We start from the raw sequence: 21,904 nt of genomic DNA on the forward strand, positions 1-21,904 counted from the left end.
TCAGATACTCTTTGAAGCATTCTATAGAAGGTAATTCATTAATATTAGACCAGAATATCAAGATGTTAATATCATGATTTTTAAAAAATTTAATTAGGGCCTCCCTGGTGGCACAGTGGTTGAGAGTCTGCCTGCCGATGCAGGGGATACGGGTTCGTGCCCCGGTCTGGGAGGATCCCATATGCCGCGGAGCGGCTGGGCCCGTGAGCCATGGCCGCTGGGCCTGCTCATCCGGAGCCTGTGCTCCGCAACGGGAGAGGCCACAACAGTGAGAGGCCCGCATACCGCAAAAAGAAAAAAAAAAAAATTTAATTAATTAATTAATTTATTTATGGCTGCGATGGGTCTTCATTGCTGTGCATGGGCCTTCTCTAGTTGCGGAGAGCGGGGGCTACTCTTTGTTGTGGTGCACGGGCTTCTCATTGCAGTGGCTTCTCTTGTTGCGGAGCACAGGCTTTAGGTTCCTGGGCTTCAGTAGTTGCAGCATGTGGGCTCAGTAGTTGTGGCTCATGGGCTTTAGAGCTCAGGCTCAGTAGTTGTGGCGAACGGGCTTAGCTGCTTCGCGGCATGTGGGATCTTCCCGGACCAGGGCTCGAACCCGTGTTCCCTGTATTGGCAGGAGGATTCTTAACCACTGAGCCACCAAGGAGGTCCCCAGGGTCTTTATTATTCCATTGGCAGCTGAATGTTTTCTGATCACAGCCTCTCTAAACAAGTACACACTGATACTGTCTGATATGAGACCAGAAGAGAGACTCTTTTTCCAGTGCACTTGAAAAAAAATTGACTCTAGCATCACAGCTTTCAGATTTCTTAAGATTGCTAACAAGCACTCATAAAGCTAATATGCTTGCCCTGTTAACCTCTGACCCCTTCGTTTTCCAAACAATTTGTCAATATTTTGCTTGGGAGCCTGGGCAAAGGGAGAAAATTTAAAAGAGGCCATCCCTGAAGGCAAGAATGCATTAATGTCCATTAGGAATGTCAGGTTTGCTGGTCTAGTCTCCAAAACATATAGGTTTGCTGTGAATTAGCATTCTAATCATAAAATGTAAATTCAGAATGTCAGCTGTCGTCTATCTACCCCAAACTGGCTGAGAGAAATGATACTAAGGGAAGATGGTACAAGTCAGTGATTTTTCTGGCTGTTTTTTCCTCTTTAAAGCAGAGGAGAAAGCATATGTAGAACGCTGAAATGGCAGAATTGTAGGCATTGAATGGAGTAAGGAAGAGTGAGGGCCTCAGGCCTGGCCCCCTGGTGTCCCCTTACCCCTGTAAGAGGGCCTGGAGCACCTCTGAGGATCCTGAAGTTATTGGGAAGCCATTGATACAGAGGTTGAGCCATTCATGGACTCTTCTAGGGTGTGAAAGGTGGATTCTTCAAGTTTGGCAACTGAGCCCCTCATTGCATTCGGTGTTCCTATTGTGGCCTGGTTGTAGCCATGAGACGCTGCTCTTATGATTCTATATTTGCCAAGAAACTGCTGTCAGAGGCATCATTTATTATCCTGTTCAGTGTCTCCCAGGTCATAGTTCTTAAGTTGGCAAAGAATGTGCTGATCCATGAGGGAGTATTTACTAATGAGCAGACAGGGCAATTGTGTGTGTGTATGTGTGTGTGTGTGTGTGTGTGTGTGTTAGAGTTTACCAGGTGTAGCAAAAGTAGCAAATGGAAGTGTGGGATGCCCATTTAAATTTGAATTTCAGATAAACAATGAACAGTTTTGTAGTATAAATACGTTCCAAATTTTATATCCTGTATTTTGTCTGATAACCTGGGTGTGTGTGTGTGTGTGCCATTCTTATTTTCAAAGGACTTCTTTTATTTTGAGGTTTATCCTTCCTCACTTTTGCTGTTAAAAGTCCTTTATGAAATGATTATAGTAGTAGATGGTAGTTGAGGGCATGTGTTTGGCAAAATAAAAATTGGCGACCCTATGTTGAGTCCCCCTCGCAAACTTTTTTGAAATTTTATCGGTTCACAAAATATGAAAGTATAGGAAACTCTGCCCTAAAATAATGCCCCACGTGAGAAATTTAACTCAGATTTTTAAAATGGGAATAATTTTATCTCCTATAACGAGTTGGTATGTTTCTTCCTTTCTGATAATGAAAGGTTATGTATAACATTTTATGTTCTCCTTCTTGCCTTGGCTTCTAGCCAACTTGGGGTCATATTTAATGCAAGAGGGATGGCACTTATCTTCAACTTCATGTTTTGCATCTTTGTTTTCTCTTTAATCAGACTTGTTTCCCTTTTTTTGAACCCCATTTTATGAATCATATCGTTTTATAACTTTTTGTTAGTCGCTTAAAATTCTTTTTGGAGAGAAGTGTGAAAATAAATTTCAGCAATTAACAAAGACGTCAATGAGCAAACAAAAAACTTAAATACTTAGAATGATCCTCTGTGACTGTAATTCTGTGATTGGAGGCCATCTCCAGCCTAGGAAGGAGGTTTGTTACAAGTTTCCTTGTCACAGAACTTTCCTCCAGTTATGAGGCTGCCCCTTAGCAATGATACACTTGGCAACCTGTACCAGGTAACTGCTTTCCCAGGTGCGCCCACTCCACCTGGGCTCACACGGTGGGAAGATTATAAACAGTGGAGGGTGTGTCATCCTTCTCTCTTTCTCTTCTCACTTTCCCATCCCCCTGCTCAGCCCTGCTAGAACTTTTACTCCTGCTGAATTGGTTTGTGTTGAGTCTATAGCATTCTGATGCCCTGCACTGATTCTGTCTGCAATGAATTTTTTCTACCCAGGCCACCATTGACCTGGTGATCGGCTATGATCCACCTTCAACTCCACATCCGAATGACCCCAGTGGGACCAGCGTGGCAGGCTTGGGAGGTAAGCTGACCCTCCTGAAGGCCCAGCCTACACCAGGGGGGATCTACTAATGGCACACAAGGACTCTCCAAGAAAGCTCTCCTTGTCACTATGCTCTCTGTAGCTCCCTGCCCACCTAGACAGGGCCCCATGAGGCAGGTGGATCAGCCCTGACTGGACATTACAAGAGTTTATCAAATGCCCTTCAAAGGAGAGGGGACAGCGAGACAGTCCTTTACTGTTGCCAAAATTCGGTGACAGAATACCGGTGCCAGATTAAATCTTGGAGACAGAGTTTTGGGTGAAGTAGAAAGAAATAGCTTTATTGGTTTGCCAGGTAAACAGGGCCACAGGGGGCTAATGACCTCAAGATTGTGTGTCCCACCCTGGAGGGGGTAGTGAGGAATCTTATAATGTTCAAGGAGCAGGGCGTGATCAGCTCGTGGGCATTCTTCTGATTGGTTGGTGGTGAGGTAATTGGGAGTCAGCATCATCAACCTGCTGTTTCCAACGGGTCTGGGGTCTGCGTGCTTGTGGACAGCCTACAGTTAACTTTTTCAACCTGGTGGGGGGTTTCAGTATCCGCAAAACAGCTCAAATGACACGGCTCAGAATAGTATCTGTAGTCCTTGAGGAAGAACTAAAGGTCCCTGACTTTGTTTAACGGCTAAAGTATTATTATTTTGTCTTGCTTGACTGTTGTTCTTTCTTTCTGCATTTTCTCACTTCTCTGATTAAATTTATTCTGTGACTAAAGTTTTTCTACAGACAAAAGGCAGGCAGAGGACATGGGCGGGGTCTGTTCTGGGAAGGCCTCATAGGGTCCTGCTTGGTTACATGACTGAGCAGCCTCACGTGAGCCCATCCAGCAGAAGGCCCCAGGCAGGGCTTTGCTTTGGGTTTGTAGCTTGCACCCCATACACTGTTGCCTGGTTGTGAGTCTCAGGAGTGGCCTGTACTCTCTTCACGTGTCTTCACCTCCTAAATGTGCCATCACCAGGCTGTGCTCTCAGCCGCCAGTCTCGTGGTCGGAGCCCTTGGATTGGAGCCTCTCTCTCCCTTGGCCCTGACTGACCCCCTCCTGCCTCCAAACAGCCCCTCGGTCCTTTAACCAAGTGCTTCCTGCCGCACAACCCACCTTGTGCTCCTTGTTCACGGACGTGGGTTGTGGGTCATTCAGGGCCATCAGGTGCTGCTTTGGATGGGGTTGGGGCGTGGGACTTGGGGTGGGTTTTGGGCCGCGGGTGGAGGGCAGTCTACAAGTCAGGCCTTTCACGCAGCTGAGTCCGACCTCCCCTTAGCGTCTTTCCAGGGTGACGGGATGCTAGACGTGTCTCTGTGGCTTCCTCTGAACGGAGGGGTCTCACCAGACGCCCCCGTCTTCCCAGCCTTGGCGTGCACCCCAGGGAGGGAGGGCCCACTCGCCTCGCCTTGAAATCCCTCTTCCTGGGAGGGCACCCTGGCCCTGGTTCCTGCCAGGCCTGGCTCTTCCAGTCCTGGCTTCTCTGAGTTTTTCTTGGTTCTGAACTCAGCTCTCTGGCCACCTGAGGGGTCTTCTTGGCACCTGTGGCAGCACCTCCCTTCCTGCCCTGTGATGTCTCTGCCCCCTTCCTGTGTGACTTCTTGTCTGCCTCAGCCCCAACCCAGCCATTGCCCCTGCTCGCCCAGCCCACAGATGGCCCGATATTAAGGTTTGGGCCCATTCATTGACCACGTAGTTGTGTGTCCAGCATGGGTCACCTGGCCCCTTCTTCCTTGGGGACATTTGGGACTGACATAGCCCCTTACCTCTTATAAGGGTACCAGCACATCAGCAACGCGCTCTGCCTTCCCCCCTGCCCACCGGCACCACGGGCACGCTGCGCTGTCCTCAGACGCTCTTGGCCCTGCAAGGGCCCTGTGGTGGCTTGAGAACATCTGTGGCTCCCTTTGCTGCCAGAGCAGTGATGACAGACACACCACAGAGCAAACAGCTCAGTCCTGAGCAGCACGCCAGCAGGGGCTGAACCAAGTGGTCCGACTAATTTCTTTCTCCTTCGCCGATGTCCGCTGTCACCAGCGTTTGCTTCAGCCTCGGAAGGACAGTAGGAACTTACGGGCCCAAAAAGGCAGCCCCAGCTGGTGGGCTATCTGGTGTAGCCTCTGAATTGGGAGGACCAGGGTGCCTTTTCTCACACTGATATTTTTCCTAAGCCAGATCCTATTTACTAGTTTCCTAAGGCTGCTGTAATAAAGCACCAACTGGGTGGCTCAAACTATAGGAATGTATCCTCTCGCAGTTCTGGATGCCAGATGTCTGAAATCAAGGACTCTAAGGGAAATCCTGTTCCATGCCTGTATCCTGGCTTCTGGTGGTTGCTGCCAATCCTTGGTGTCCCTTGGCTTGTAGACCCATGTCTCCAGTCCCTGCCTCTGTCATCACACAGTGTTCTCCCTGTGTGTCTCTGTTTTCACATGGTGCTCTCTCTGTGTGTCCATGTCCAAATTTCTCACGTCTTATATGGACACCAGTCATTGGATTCGGCCCACCCTAATCCAGTGTCCTCTCAGGTTAACTTGATTACATCTACAAAGACCCTATTTCCAAATAAGATCACATTCTGAGGTTACAGATGGGCAAGTCTTTTGGGAGGACACTATTCAGCCCTGTATACTGGGAGATAAAAGACAGTTTCATTATGTTTATTCCATTTCAAGAGCCAAAATGTTAAATGGGCCCTTTTGAGGTACCCCTCGAGCCAGGCCTTTAGGAAAAAAAATAGCACTGAGGTTCACTCAAGTAGAAAGAGTAAACTTATAGTTTACATGAACTGGCATCACACAACTTCTTAGTATTTATGGAGTAAAGAAATTGGTTGCTGGGTTTCCTCACCCATTGCTCAGTGCTGCAGTGAGGGTGGTAATTCTTTAAAATACAGCTCCTTGGGCTTCCCTGGTGGTGCAGTGGTTGAGAGTCCGCCTGCCGATGCAGGGGACACGGGTTCGTGCCCTGGTCTGGGAAGATCCCACATGCCGCGGAGCAACTAGGCCCGTGAGCCATGGCCGCTGAGCCTGCGCGTCCGGAGCCTGTGCTCCGCAACAGGAGAGGCCACAATAGTGAGGGGCCCGTGTACCGCAAAAAAAAAAAAAAAAAAAAATACAGCTCCTCCCCTCCAGGAACTTTCAGTCCAGGTTTGGAGACAAGACTTTTTTTTTCTGAAGGTGTAACATTATGGATAAGAGAAAGGGCTTTGGGGTCACACTAGCCTAGGTTAGATTCTGTGTCTATTGTTAATTAGCTATGTGACCTTGGGTAAGTCACTAAACTTGTCTGAATCTTAGTTACTCTACTGTAAGGTGGGGGAGGACAGTAGCACATCATGAAGTGGTTGTAAGGATTAAATGAGATAATGCATAGAAAGCACTTAGCCCAGTGCCTGGCATAGAGTAAGTTCTACCTTAGTGTGGTCTTTATTATTATTATTATCACAAAAACAATTCTGGGTAGCTGTAGTTATGAGCTCAGTTGAGTGCCACAGTCTGTATGGGCATTCAAATTGTTTCCTCTAAGAAGCTGAGTTATTAGAAAAGAATGATCTGGTTTGGCTCAGAGTCATGTTGAGATGACTAAATGCTTTTTTGTTAAATATCTTAAAAAAGGGGGGTGGGTTGTGTCCTAATGGACCAGGAAGACTTTGAGAATAAGCAATTTATCAAGCTGTTGGGAGTATAGGGGGAGGTCCCATCTCCTGAGATGGACCCTTGTAAGCCCAAGCTCAGAAAACACGCCATTTCCCCGGAGCAAAGACTGCTTCCTTAGAAATGAGAAAAGCACCAACTCTTGAAATTTTAAACCCACTGGGGAGAAAACCCTTGCCATCCAGGCTCCCTTTGCCCAAGGCTACTCTCCTCACCTCGTGGGTTGTCTTGGCAGCACAAGTCAAGCTCCAACAGTGCTTGTGGACTGAGTCCCCCATCCTCTTAGGAAGCTAGCTGATTTGCCAAGGTGTGCCTCAGAAGTTCTTTTTAATACCTGATACTGCTGGATGGAGATAGGAAATGAGCCAGAACTTGGGTTCCTTTTATTTGGATTTCAAAGAACGTTAGCAAGTGCTGGCCTGCAAGTGAGCTGTGTTCGCAGGGCAATTTTATGTTTAAGTGTGAAATGACAGAGTGAAATTTATTTATTTGAAAAATGAACAGGTTTCTTTGATCTGGAAGTGCCATCTTTGTTCTATGAGATTAACATTCACCACAGCTGGTGGCGTGGTGAATAATGATTTCATGATCTGGCTAAAAGAAACTTAAAAAAATCTTTTAATGTCCTAGATTATCTGGATTTTTTTTAAACTTTTTTTTTATTTGGCTGCATAGGGTCTTAGTTGCAGCATGTGAGATCTTTCGTTGCAGTGTGTGGGCTCCAGAGTTCACGGGCTGAGTAGTTGTGGCATGTGGCTCTCTGGTTGCCCCACAGCATGTGGGATCTTAGTTCCCCGACCAGGGATCTAACCTGCGTGCCCTGCATTGGAAGGCGGATTCTTAACCACTGGACCACCAGGGAAGTCCCTATCTGGATGTTTTAAGATAAAACTTTTTTTGTCTTAATGTGACAATTCAACTAAGCAAAGATATCTTTGAGTACTTAGTACAACTCCATGTTAGGGAAGACACTAAGGAAAAAAAACCAACACCTTACAGTCTTGGGGGAAATAAGAGCAATAAACATGAGACAGAAATAACAGCAAGGCAGCTACACCTCCTGCCATCACAGACCTTAACATAAACAGAACATCTGGCCAAGAAATTGTTTTTTTTCACTTTCCTTAAATTGACTCTTTAAAAATCTTTACCATTTTGTGTAAAAGTAACGAGTCCACTCCCTCTAATTTAAATATCAATAGATCTTTTCAGATTTTAAAACATGAACTCATTGGGGGTGTTTTTTGAGTTCAAAAGCATATCTGCTTATAAAAATATAAACATCACAGGGAATATAAGACACAAGAACATACAAATCTCTCATAGTCCCAACCTATGATAACCACTATTCACCACTACTGATATTGATTTTAAAGGTTACCATCCACATAGTGGGATCTGCAAAGAAGAAATTTGAAATGTTAATGATAGAACACAAAAGTGAAGATTATCAGGAAAATTCACCTCTGCAAGTTGAAGAAACTAATTATGACCATAGACCATGGGAATTGAATACCTCAGAGGTTCGTGTGTTTTTGTTTTTTGTTTTTTTAAGACTCTTTTCTAAGAGAGGTTTTAGGTTTACCACAAAATTGAGAAGAATATACAGAGATTTCCAGAATGCCCTCTGCCCCCACGTATGCATAGCCTTCCCCATTATCAATGTCACTCACCAGAATGGTGCTTTTTTTTTTTTTTTTTTTTTTTTTTTACAAAGGATGAACCTGCATCGATGCATCATAATCACCCCAAGTCCATCGTTTACCTTAGAGTTCACGTTTGGTATTTTACGTTCCACCGGTGTGGACAAATGTATAATGGTCTATATCTATCATCATCACATCATACAGAATATTTTAACTGCCCTAAAAATCATTTGTGCTCTGCATATTCGTCTATTCCCACACACACCCCCAACCCTTGGTAACCACTGATCTTTTTATTGTCTCCATAGTTTTGCCTTTTCCAGAATATCACAGAGTTGGAATTATACAGTATGCAGTCTTTTCAGATTGGCTTCTTTCACTTAGTAATGTGCATTTAAGGTTCCTCCATGTCTTTTCATGACTTGATAGCTCTTTTTTTAGTGCTGTATAATACTCCATTGTCTGGATGTACTGCAGTTTATTTATCCATTCACTGAAGGATATCTTGGTGGCTTTCAAGTTTGGTAACTATGAGTAAAGCTGCTATAAGTTTCCGTGTGCAGGTTATCCGTGTGCAGGTTTTTGTGTGGACCTAAGTTTTCAACTCCTTTGGATAAATGCCAAGGAGCATGATTGCTGGGTGATAGGGTAAGAGTATGTGTAGTTTGTAAGAAACCACCAAACTGCCTCCTGAAGTGGCTGTACCAGTTTATATTCCCACCAGCAATGGATGAGAGTTCCTGTTGCACCAACATTTGGTGTTGACCGTTCTAATAGCTGTGTAGTGGTATCTCATTGTTTTAATTTGCATTTTCATGATGACATATGATGTGGAACATCTTTTCATATGCTTATTTGCTAACTGCATATCTTTGGTGAGGTTTCTGTTAAGGTCTTTGGCCCATTTTTTACAAGTTGTTTGTTTTCTTATTGTTAATTTTTTTAAAAATTAACTTCTTTTTTGGCTGCATTGGGTCTTGGTTGCTGCGTGCAGGCTTTATCTAGCTGTGGTGAGTGGGGGCTACTCTTCATTGCGTTGTGCAGCCTTCTCACTTGCGGTGGCTTCTCTTGTTGCAGAGCATGGGCTCTAGGCACATGGGCTTCAGTAGTTGTGGTACGCAGGCTTAGTAGTTGTGGTTCATGAGCTCTAGAGTACAGGCTCGGTAGTTGTGGCACATGGGCTTAGTTGCTCTGTGGCATGTGGGATCTTCCCAGACCAGGGCTCGAACCCATATCCCCTGCATTGGCAGGTGGATTCTTAACCACTGCACCACCAGGGAAGTTCCTATTGTTGAGTTTCAAGATTAAGAGTTGTTTGTATACTTTGGATAACAGTCCTTTATCACATGTGTCTTTTGCAAATGTTTCCTCCACTTCTTGGCTCGTTTTCTAATTCTCTTGATACTGTATTTCACAGAGCAGAAGTTTTTAATTTTAATGAAGCCCAGCTTATCAATGATTGCTTTCATGGATCAGGTCTTTGATTTGTATCTAAGGGGTTCCCTTTTAAGGAATGCTTTCCTGAAGCTCTTATTTCAAAATGACAAAGGTTGAAGAGCCTGGGGTATAGGTGGCTTAACTGAAAGTGTGTGGTGTCAGAAGGTCTGCTTTTCATTGCCTGCCTCTGAGACTTTTCCCATGACAGAGGGGTGGGCTGACTCAGACCACTGGCTTGACCTTCTGAAGACCTGTTACTTTGCCGACTTGATTTGCCAGATGTCATTTAGCTTGACTGGAGCCTACATGCCGGTGACCAGAATAAACTACTTTTAAAGTCTCACATCTATTTTTGAAGAACAATTTGTTAAAAGTATACATTGTTCAATGCTAGAAGTGCAAAAAAAAAGAAAAAAAGACAGGAAACATTCATAGCCAGAGTGGGCCACACTTCAAATTCATTTCATTCCATGAACACCAGAGTCACTTTGCTTGAAGTTAAATTCACTCTGGTTCAGAAAACATTTACTGATACCTGTCTGTAGAGCATACAGAGGTGAGAAAGGTATTGTTTGCCACCAGGAGCTTGTGTTTCAGTAGAAAGGTAAGATATAAACATGAATAACTATAGGTCAGAGCTGCATCTAATAAATTCCTCAAGGGAAGACTAAGCTAATTATGTGGGAAACAATTTCTTAGAGAAAGTGCTTTTTCAGCTGTGTATTTCAACTGTGTATCCTTACCACCTAGTACAGCACTTGGAAAACCACAATGTCCAATAAATGCATGGTTGATTGAATGAACGAATGAATGAGTGAATGATGGATGAGCAATAGATATGGTTTAAATTTTTGTTCACTAGGGGCATTTTGGTGAACACTAGTGTATAGGCCAAAGTGACTGATTCATTCAGAGGAGTAATAAAAGGAAACATGTTCCTGAGGGCCGGGAGTGCCAGACTGGGACATCTGTCCTTGATGAACAGACCTTGAGGATCCATGGGAAGTTTTCTGAACAAGGGACTGTCTTGTTCAGAGCTGCCCTGGAACATGATCAATGTGTTAGAACATCATTGCAGGCACTGTTTCCACGATTAGGTCTCTAATTGGCTTTGTCCAGCAAACTGATGGTATTAGGCCATTTTCCCACCACCCCCCAGGATATTTAGGAAAGTCAAAGTGATGATAATAAACAAGTGGTTCTTAAATTTTAGAGACATAGTAAAAATCATCGGGGGAAGTCTTTAAATGTGCAGATTGCCATCACCTATCTCCAGAGGGTCTAATTTAGCTGATCTAGGGGAACTGCCCAATCTTCTTGTATGGTTAACAGAAACTTCCAGGAGATCCTGATGAAGGCTGATTATCGAGCTCACTTTGAGAAGCCATGGAGTTGAGCATTTTACCTGGTTAACATTGTCTTGTCCTGATCCAGACAGAGCTCTTTGGGCAGCATTTCCTAGCTTGGCTCACAGCCTCCCTCAGTCAAAGGTAGATGCTGCCAGAATTGCCCTGCCAGCCTGTGTTTGCATCACTGTTTGGTTACAGGCACTTTTATGGTACCTTTGCTTTGGTCAATGTATTGGAACTGTTCCAGAAGATTCTCAGGGCCCATATAGTGCCATTTACCCAAAAATCAGAGTGAAAGGTAATGAATTGCTTATGGTTGAATGCAGATATTTATTTATATAATTTTTAGCATGTTAGAAACCCAGCAAAATTATTATTCAACATTCCAGCTAAATCAGCATATTATCTCCAAAATGTTTTCATGCTTAGAAACTTACTCTCTCATGTTCTGCTTTGTACTTTTGAACTTACACTGATGATACCATACCAGCCTTCTCCTGATTTTGCAATGACCTTTGACCTAAGGTAATTAAATTCTGCCTTAACCAGTACGACCATTTAACAAGACCTCGTCATGAGAAGCAAAATTAATATCATAGGCAGAGATTGGCATTCTACGACTCTGGAAAAACAGGGTTGCTGTGGGGAAATAGTAAATATTGACAAAAAAAAGCAAAAATATGCATAAAGAAAGGAGTCTCCATCAAGGAAGGAATGGAAGAGGATTAGGTGGGATAGTGGCCCAATTAGTGCTTAGGTGGAAAAGATGAGAGGCATGGGAAGTGTTTGGATAAAGAAGCCTGCTGGCTAGGGTAGTCCTGGCCACCCTGATTGCCTATTTTCTCTGTGAAATAAGAAGGAAGGTCATTAGCTGATGGTGAGAAGGATAGAATGTTGGAAGCTTTCAAGGTGCAAAACAGGTGGGAGTTCAGAAAGGTGAAGGGATTTGACCTTGTTGGCTAATCAATGGCCATTTCAAACCAGGATTTAGGAGAACTTGGACATAGGTACTTTGGAAACTTGGTAGGATAGCTGGGCAATCCTGTGAGTCTACTGAAGGTTTGAGATCGTGAAATTAAAGTGACACTAGTCAGTAAGGTGTGTGTTCAAGTTCAGTTACCTTTGTGAATGAGTGTAGTAAGTGGAGAGTCAAATGAACCAGGTGAGTACGATGAAGTGAGGGGAAGGGAGGGATTGAGGGGCACTTAGAGGAGCGATTGCAGTGTTAGATCCCAGAATCTAACAGGTTAGGAGAAAAGGACATGAAGTGGGGGTCAGGGGATGTGATGTGGTCCATAGATTGGGGCAGCCTGTGGGACTGCACACTGTGGACTGGAGTCATAGAAAGAACAAACTGGAGAGATACAAAAGATGGCCACTGGAGTTCTGTCTACACAGAAACTCAGAATGTGAACTTTTTTGGGAATAGGGTCTTTGCAGATGTAATCTGTTAAATGAGGTCATACTAGATTAGGGCAGGCCCTAAATCCAATGACCGGTGTCCTTATGAGAATAGGTGAGAACCCACAGACACACAGTGGAGAAGGCCATGTGACAACAGAGGCAGAGGTTAGAGTGATGCAGCCACAAGCCAAGGAACACCAAGGATTGCCAGGAGCCATCAGCTACTAAGAGGCAAGGAAGTCTTTTTCTCTAGAGGCTTCTAAGGGAGCATGGCCCTGCCAGCATCTTGATTTTGGAATTCTAGGTTTTGGAACTGTTAGAGAATAAATTTTGGTTGTTTTAAGTCACCCAGTTTGTGCTACTTTGTTACAACAGCCCTAGGAAGCAAATACAACCAGCAACTTCCTATTCAGTCAGCAGTTCCTAACTTACTGTTGCCTTCTGTGGTCATGAAACACTCATACTTTGTAGATCCTCTTGGCTGTGTTCCAGGGCATGCCTGGGTCTCAGTATGGGGCGGGGCACGCCAGTTCAGTGGCTAATGTTGGGTAATTTCACAACTTGTGCAGAAGGGTGTGTTCGGCTGTGCCCTAAGGGCCCCCGTCATTCTTTGTGGAACACTTAGGGTGTTAGCATTGTTTAATTCTGTGCAGCTTCCTGCCACATAAAGGGGCGATTTCCTGCTCAAGCAGCCTTTTGCTGCTACGTAGAGATGCAGGTGGTAGACAGGACTTGGTGTGGTTTCCCTCTGACCCATCCCTTCAGCCTAAAGTCTGACTAGCAGAAGGTTTCCAGAAGAAATCGGCTCTTTGTTACCTGCAGTCTGTTTCTGGAACATCCATCAAGAGCTTAAAGAGGGTTTGTTCAGAGTCCAGCACGACAAAGGGCTACGATTTACCCCTTCTTTTGCCGTAAACAACCACCAACCCCAAGTGGAACAGTCCACAGCAGGGAGGAAATCTCACCTGGGCCCAAGGTGGTCCAAGAAAGTTCATGTTAGTTGTTGCAGGAGCCTTAAAGTCATGTGGCCCAACCACTGTCCAGTCTGGAACAAGTTTGCACAGGGGAGCCTGACTGTCTGTGCTTCCCTGAGGCTGGTGCCAGGGTTGGGAGGAGTGTCCCACTGGCATCTGGGTGCCCTCTCCCGCGAGCCCTGCGGGAGCTTTGCCCAACTGCTGGAGAACTCGAGAAGGCTCAGGCAGGGGTCAGGATGTCCTCGTTCGTTTGTTTCCTCATTCCACATTCATCAGGCCCCTGCTATGTACTAGAAGGGTGCGTGTCAGGCACAGGGCAGGTACAAAGAAGAAAAGGGCAAGCCCCCAGCTTCTGAAGAGTGGATGGTAGTGGGGAGGCGCACAGGTTAATAACAGGTGCGAGACTGGTGAGGACTGGATAGAATAATGTGTCGTAGACACGAGACGGGGGACTCACTCCGGTGGGGGGGGGGGGACAGAGCAAGACAGTGTTTCATCTGGAACTTGAGGGAGGTGAGGAGCCCGCCTGGTGGAGAAAAGGAAGGATATTCTGAGAGCTTGGATCCGGGCCCCAGGCAAACCCTTCTTTTGAAGCCTCTTAAAGAATAGGGAAGTGGAGGCCCAGATTATCATGCAGAGGTAGCTATTCTCCACCTGTGGCTTCTGTGGGGTTTCCTGGTGTCCTGACAAAGATGTTGAGGAACTAGGGGCACAGCATCGCCTTCACCTGCAGCCTGGTCTGGATCCAGTCTTAAACCAGTGAGGGAGGGCGAAGATGTGGTCTTGGTTTTAGCTCAGCTCCTAATAACCTAACAAGTTGCTTTAGCTTTCTGGACCTCAGTTTTTCTACCTATAAAATGGGGTGAGGGGCAGGTTAGATGAGGATCTTTAAGGTCCCTTCTAGTCTAAATTCTGCGGGTCTGTGACTCCTTGAAAGACTGAAGTGTGGCTCCAGAGAATGTTGGGTCAAAGGAGCCAGAGGGCTGAGGAGCAGAGCGGGAACGCACACTTGATGAACTGGCGACAAAGAGGGGGGCCACGAAAGACGCTGAAAATATTTAGTCAGAGTGCCAGCAGGAGAGCTGCACAATTCAGAGAAGTATGCGTGGGCCCTAGTGTCCAATGCCATGGAAGGTGAAGCGTGAGGATTCAGAAAAGAGCCCTGAGCTTAGCAGGAAGAGGTTCACGGTTGACCTTTGCAGAACAGGTGCCGGGCTTAGACGGGACGAGAATGAATGGAGGGGTGGTGAGGAGGAAGTTTCCTCCTGGACTAAACTCTGAGGCAGTACATTGGGGGGACCTTTTACTTCCTCGTGGTTGCCCCTTTCTTACTCTAGGCCCTGTCCCCTGTGCTGCTCACTCACTGCCCCCCACCCCCGCCCCTTAACTGCTCGCTAGGAAGTGCTCCAACAAAACTGACTTCTCAACAAAACTAAAAAAAAAAGAAGAAAAAGGAAGAAAAGATTAATTTGTTGGGTTGTGCTTTGTGCCAGGCACGGTATTAAAGGCCTTGCATATACATTAATTTTATTTTTACAATAACCTAGTGGTAAATACTATTATTTCCCCCTTTTTACAAATGAGGAAACTGAAACAGAAATTAAGAGACTTACTCAGACTCACGTAGCTCAAAACTGGGATTCCAATCCAAACAGCATGACTCCAAAGCCCAAGCTTTAAGAGCCGTGCTACACGCTGATTTGATGGAACTAATTCATACTATGACGTCAGTGACTGGCAGATGACTCCATATTGAAATTGTCTCCTACGTGATTTTGCGTTGTAAAGGAGGAGGTTCAAGATCCAAAGGTAGGGAGTGCAAATGCTGGTATTTTTTAGACAAGGTAGTTAGTTGGTCTTCTAGTCTCTCTTGAATTATATTGTATAGATTACCAGGAGTTCAAACTTTTTGTCTATTAAGAAAAAAATAACTGAAGTTTGTCATTGAGTTTTAAAGAGTTTGTGAATAATAAAAAGGGAAGAGGGCTTCCCTGGTGGCGCAGTGGTTGAGAGTCCGCCTGCCGTAGCAGGGGACACGGGTTCGTGCCCCGGTCCGGGAGGATCCCACGTGCCGCGGAGCGGCTGGGCCCGTGAGCCATGGCCGCTGAGCCTGCGCGTCTGGAGCCTGTGCTCCGCAACGGGAGACGCCACAGCAGTGAGAGGCCCGCGTACCAAAAAAAAAAGGGAAGATATAGAAGGCAGAGTTGATTTTTTGTTATTTTAGGAGAGAAAGATATGTGTCTATCTGAAGGCAGAGGGGCGGTCCCTATGGGGAAGGAGCCACTGGAGGCACTTGAAAGGGGGGACATTTAAGGGGTCCCCAAAGAATCAGCAGGGAGTGGGATCTCAGGCATGAGGAGGGGGTTCACTTGAAACACATTTTCCCTCTGAGTGTGGAGAGAAGCTAGGGGACAGATGCGTATGGAAGGGACAGACCAGGAGGATGAAGGGAGAGCATGATGGCCAGCTTGGTCTGCATGGCAAGAAACTGGGGGTGAGTTTCTCATCTGCCATGAGGGTGGAGAGGGCATTGGAGAATCAGGAGGCTCAGGCAGAAAGGAGACAGTACAAAACCTCATGAGTAAAGATCTAGGGAAAAGGTCTGTAGTGGGAAGGGTGGAGTTGAAGTATCCCCCGCAAGGCTTCAATTTTCCCCGGCATTTCCCCTCCTTGCCGTCCTGCTGCAGGAAGGCCCCTGACCTCAGGCAGGGTTCCCAGGTCAGAACTGAGTGATTTCTGGCTGGGTCCATTTGCACCATCTCCTTGCTCTCCCCATGGCCTCTGACGTTCTCCCTGTCACCTTGAAGACAGCCTGAATGAGTGCTCTGATGCACGTGAACACGTTTTCCTAAAAAAGCTGTATCTGAGTCACAACTCATCCCAAGTCAGTGCCACCAAGAAGTGTCTCCTTCACCTGCTGCCTCAGGAACACGGAAAACCCTCTTGGGTCCAGGAAACCAGAGTGTTCAGATGCATGCAGGGTGAGGGCCATCTCTGACTGATCCCTCTTTGGTGTTTTAGGAGAAGAGGAGGAGGATGGCGGTGATGAAGACGGGTTGGACAGTACGGTCAGGGGCCCAGGGCCCAGGGGGCAGGGACGGATGGTGTCGGAAGCTCACCTTGCCCGAAGGCTCACAAAAGGGAAGAACAGCCGGTGGATGCTGTCCAACAAGCCACAGGACTTCCAGGTAGGAACAGCCCGAGGGGCCGTATTCCCGTTGTACCAACACTCTGTTGTCCAGCTTCTGGCAACTGTGGTGTTGCTGGAAGAGCTTCTGCCTGTGGGCAGTGGCTCAACTAATAAAAAGAGATGTCAGGGCACAAACCCAATAAGAAGAGCTCCCCATCTTTCTTCTGCAAGCAGCAGTAGATGTAGTCAATCCACATGAGGCTCTTCAGAGAAATAAAATCCCCTTCGGTGGTAAGAAAGAGCTAATCAAAGAATAGAGTCACAGGTATTGTGTTTTTCACAGCTCTGGCTACTTCCTTGGGAGACAGCCATGGAGTGAGTTGGTACCTCTCAGGGCTCAGGAAGACCAAGTAGGAGGCTGGGGTCTGAGCAGCAGCCTCCGTCGTGTCCTGTGCTTTCCTGGGCCAGCTCTGGACTGTTGCAACCCCACTACTGATCTTGGTTTTTGCAACCCAACCCCAGTTCCCATCGTGAGAATGAGCGCAGGTGGCTGCCCCCAGTCCGCAAGCACAGGACATTGCAAAGCTGCGCTGGCCTGGTTTCAACGGTCCTGACAGGTGAACGAGCTGAGGCCACACCTGGGGATTCTCTGACATGCCGTGTGCTGGGAAAGGCTCAGTGACGACTCCCTTCCTGGGCTTGCAGATCCGTATCTGGGTGATCGAGGGCCGGCAGTTAAGTGGCAACAACATCAAGCCTGTGGTCAAAGTCCACATCTGTGGCCAGACCCACCGAACAAGAATCAAGCGAGGGAACAATCCGTTTTTTGACGAGGTAAACGGGTGAATGCATGTCCTGCTCTGTGAGTCTGTTTTATTTATATGCACCTTCCCGGCTTCCACCCACCTCTCCCCAGTTCCCTGTGGGAGGGGAACACCTGTGCACACACAGTACAAAGTTCCAGTGTTAAACGTTCTGCTCTAAGAACCACTGGGTCTTGAAGTCAAGTGGCCTGCTTTGTCGCTGGTTCTCAGAGCTGCCAGTGTCTTTCTGGTGGTTTTGCAACAACTTGTGGAGGGAGACCTTTCTAATGGGTCCTCGCAACCCTTATGATGGAGCACACAAAGCACTTACACCTGCCTTTGCTCTGTTTTTTTTTTTTTTTTTTTTTTTTTTTGCGGTACGCGGGCCTCTCACTGTTGCGGCCTCTCCCGTTGCGGAGCACAGGCTCCGGACGCGCAGGCTCAGCGGCCGTGGCTTACGGGCCCAGCCACGCCGCGGCATGTGGGATCTTCCCGGACCAGGGCACAAACCCACGTCCCCTGCATCGGCAGGCAGACCCTCAACCACTGTGCCACCAGGGAAACCCAGCCTTTGCTCTTTTTAGTTAGCAGATGTCTCTGAGTGGTGACTCCATGTAACTAAGTAACCCGATTTTCAAAGGTGTCAAAACCTACTTGACTATAAAAATAATATAGGTTAAAAAAAGCAATTATGAGCAAAAACGGTTTTTTTCCTCCATACTGAGGTTATAGCCTGTTCTGTTGACCTCTTCTGCAACACTCCTCAAAAATACTGAATACCTTGACAGTGGTCTTCAATGCCACAAAACTCCACGTTTAGGACTCTGAAGAGAAATGATAAGTTTGGGGAATTTTTCGGAGTCCCGCCTTACTCTGCTGAGGAGATGCATTTCTGAGGTTCCTTGGGTCTCATGCTCTGGTCTCTGAGGCCAGGCCTTTGGTACCACAGGTCCCACAGGTACCACAGGTCCCTACAGCTTGTAATCCCAGCCCTGGCTCTGGTGTTGGTTTTTTTCTGACCTCTATTCACAAAAGGAACTGGTTTCTTCTATGTGGTGCTCCTGTTTCTTTCCCTTTGTTCAACCTGGACCCCAGCTTTTCAAAGGCCCCACCTTATTCTCACCTCTAACTTCTTAGATGAATTGCAGGCAACGGCAGGCAGCTAGGTAGTGTCAAAGCTAACACAGAGGTGGGTGCCTATGGAGATGGGGCACTGGAAGTGGACTTCAGGAAGGGCTGGGAGAGAGTCACGTTGGAGGACAAGACGATTGCAGGGAGGATGAGATATGGGACGACTTGATGCCTAGAGTGTAGGACCCATCCAAGTGTTTATAATGCAGGACAAATATTTACTCAACCTCATTCTGCAGGAATCTCCAGCTCAGAATTTTCCATTTTCATGAATTCTTTTGAGATTAGATCTCTTGGTAAAAGGGAAGAATCAAATAACTGATTCTCAGACCAATTCATAAATCAATAAAAGGATTTTACTAAAAAAATCCCTAGTTTACACACATATTCTTAACCAAGTGATTAAACTTGGTATCACCAATAATGGGACAAATGGACATGTATGTCCTGATGTGACATAATGTAAGTAATCAGCATCATCTGTGTCATTTCTTGTCCAATGGTCAACTTGAATCTAACGATGAGGAAAAATTGACAAAAATCCAGATTGTGAGATATTCTGCAAAGCAACTGGTCTTGATAGAAATAAACAAACAACAAAAATAAGCCAGGAGTATTGTTCTAGATAAAAGGAAACTAAAAAGATACAACAACCACATACAAAATAAGACCCTTGAGTGAATCCTAGATTTATTTATTTACTTATTTATTTTATTCTAGATTTTAAAAAAAGCTAAAAAGAACGTTTTTCAGGAAAATTGTAGAAATTTGAAAATTGACTATGTTACATGTTAAATTTCTTGGGTGTGATAATTATATTATGGTTTTATGAAAAGATATCCTTGCTCTTAGGAGATGCATGCAAATGTATTTTTAAGGAGTGAAGTGTTATGTTATCTAGAACCTTCTTCCAGATAGTTCAGTTAAAAAAAAAAGTGACAAAGCCAAAAGCTAGTGTCCCAAAACGATGACAGTTGGTGAACATAGGTGAAAGATGGTGTTTATTTACAATTTTCATTTTTTTCTGTGAATTTGAAATATTTCTAAGTAAAAAGTAGAAACAAGTCTCAGTTTAAGTAAATGCTCAGTCTTTCTCTCTTAGGACAAAAGTTTATTGGCACATAAACTTTGGCTTTATGGTGCAACCTTTTTATACCCAATTTTCATTTCCCAGGAATCAACCTTAAACTTAACTGTAACAATGAGTTGAAATGTGGTCTCTACCGACTCTACTGAGGCCCTAACATTATCTAATGGGCAGAGTTGGCTTTAAAAGTGTTTTGTTAGAAAGAATAAAATTAGAGTCACTGGATAGAAACAGTAGCACTAAAAATGGAAGAGAATTAACCTCAACTTTCCAGACATGCAAGCCTTAAGCACATGAAATAACCTTAGATCTCTTTTTCTTTCCTTAATTAATTAATTAATTAATTAATTATTTTTGGCTGCGTTGGGTCTTTGTTGCTGCTCAGGCTTTCTCTAGTCGCAGCGAGTGGGGGCTACTCTTCATTGCGGTGGCTTCTCTTGTTGCGGGGCACGGGCTCGCGGGGCACGGACGCTAGGCACATGGGCTTCCATAGTTGTGGCACGTGGGCTCAGTAGTTGTGGCTCGTGGGCTCTAGAGCATGGGCTCAGTAGTTGTGGTGCTTGGGCTTAGCTGCTCCATGGCATGTGGGATCTACCTGGACCAGGGCTCGAACCCGTGTCCCCTACATTGGCAGGCGGATTCTTTTTTTTTTTTTTTTTTTTTTTTTTTTTTTGCGGTAGGCGGGCCTCTCACTGTTGTGGCCTCTCCCCTTGCAGAGCACAGGCTCCGGATGCGCAGGCTCAGCAGCCATGGCTCACGGGCCTAGCCGCTCTGCGGCATGTGGGATCTTCCCAGACCGGGGCACGAACCCGTGTCCCCTGCATCGGCAGGCGGACTCTCAACCACTGCGCCACCAGGGAAGCCCCCGGCAGGCGGATTCTTAACCACTGCGCCACCAGGAAGTCCCTGCCTTAGATCTTTAGTTAGCTACTAGATATCTGGTCCCAAATGAACAGTTTTATTTAGTTAAAAAAACACTACAGTTGTTACTTAACTTTTTTTCCTTTTTCTGACATGCAGAGTTTAAGTTGAAGCTCACGACACTTAACCTGAGAGCCTTTTCCAAGGGCCTTCAGTGGGTTCATGTGGTCACACCTAATTTGGGGTTGTGTCTTATAGTTTTTTTTTTTGGTTTTTTTTTTGCGTTACGAGGGCCTCTCACTGTTGTGGCCTCTCCCGTTGTGGAGCACAGGCTCCGGACGCACAGGCTCAGCAGCCACGGCTCACGGGCCCAGCCACTCCGCGGCATGTGGGATCTTCCTGGACCGGGGCACGAACCTGCGTCCCCTGCATCGGCAGGTGGACTCCCAACCACTGCGCCACCAGGGAAGCCCGTGTCTTGTAGTTTTTTAGGAGAGCCCTCCCCCGCAAATTGTAGCATCAGATCCCACTAAACCTTAGACTACCCCTGCTGATATTCAAACATTTTTCTCTCATTTCGACAGTTATTTTTCTACAATGTCCACCTGAGTCCTTCTGAATTGATGGATGAGGTCATCAGCATTCGGGTAAGGGGGCCACGGAGTAGGAGGGTAGTGCTTACTAACTGCCAGATGAAGCCGATAACTGCTCTCCTTTCTTCCAGGTTTATAATTCCCATTCTCTGCGGGCAGATTGTCTGATGGGGGAATTTAAGGTGGGTGTCAACTGTCTGTTTCATGCAACTTACATCAAAGATGGGCACTTTCATAATGAGGAATCTGATTCCTGCCCAGGTCTCAGGATGCCCATCTTGGTGACATCTCTTAAGGTCATGTGTAAGGCATTGATGCTATGATTGTTGTTGAAGACTGGACATGAATGCCCTGGGCACTAGAAGCCAGTTGAGTGTCCTCTGACCTGGGTCTAGTCAACTTCCAAAGTACAGCACTTACCAGTGTCCTAAAGCAAGATGCCCAGAAACTGGCACACCAGGGCCCTTCACAGAGTTCCTGCTGTGGGTGGAAGCCAGTTCACTGCCACAAAGGGAAGGGTGCTTGACCGTGGCAAGAAGCCCATTACCCAGCTCCACTTGCCAGTGGCCCAGAGCTCTATCTACAAAGCCAGTTACTGTAAATCTGGAGTATGAAAGGCAAGCCAAACCAGGGAAGAGAATCAAGATGCTTTTCCAAGTAACTCACACTGCAGTTAACGACAAAGACTTGGTTGGTGCCTTCTCAGCAGTTCTACGTGGGATGGGCTTCTTCTTTTTAATTTATTTTTATTTATTTATTTTTGGCTGCATTGGGTCTTCGTTGCTGTGCACAGGCTTTCTCTAGTTGTGGCAAGCTGGGGCTACTCTTCATTGCGGTACACGGTCTTCTTATTGCAGTGGCTCCTCTTGTTGCGGAGGACGGGCTCTAAGCGCATGGGCTCAGTAGTTATGGCTCGCTGGCTCTAGAGCGCAGGCTCAGTAGTTGTGGCTCACAGGCTTAGTTGCTCTGTGGCATGTAGG

At 46.1% G+C, this 21,904-nt stretch overlaps 1 protein-coding gene across 2 annotated transcripts in view; it reads left to right on the top strand.

The window, feature by feature from the left end:
• Positions 1-21,904, top strand: part of MYOF (myoferlin) — a 157,946-nt gene that overhangs the window by 39,276 nt on the left and 96,766 nt on the right. For both annotated transcript variants that reach the window (XM_081249981.1, XM_081249982.1), the window contains exons 5-9: positions 2,765-2,852; positions 16,341-16,507; positions 17,155-17,283; positions 20,916-20,978; positions 21,056-21,106. In XM_081249981.1, the coding sequence (XP_081106107.1) occupies positions 2,765-2,852; positions 16,341-16,507; positions 17,155-17,283; positions 20,916-20,978; positions 21,056-21,106 (498 nt within the window). The remainder of the gene's footprint in view (positions 1-2,764; positions 2,853-16,340; positions 16,508-17,154; positions 17,284-20,915; positions 20,979-21,055; positions 21,107-21,904) is intronic.

The sequence above is a fragment of the Mesoplodon bidens genome, assembly GCF_964165515.1.
Source record: "Mesoplodon bidens genome assembly, chromosome: 1".
NCBI classification, from domain to species: domain Eukaryota; kingdom Metazoa; phylum Chordata; class Mammalia; order Artiodactyla; family Ziphiidae; genus Mesoplodon; species Mesoplodon bidens.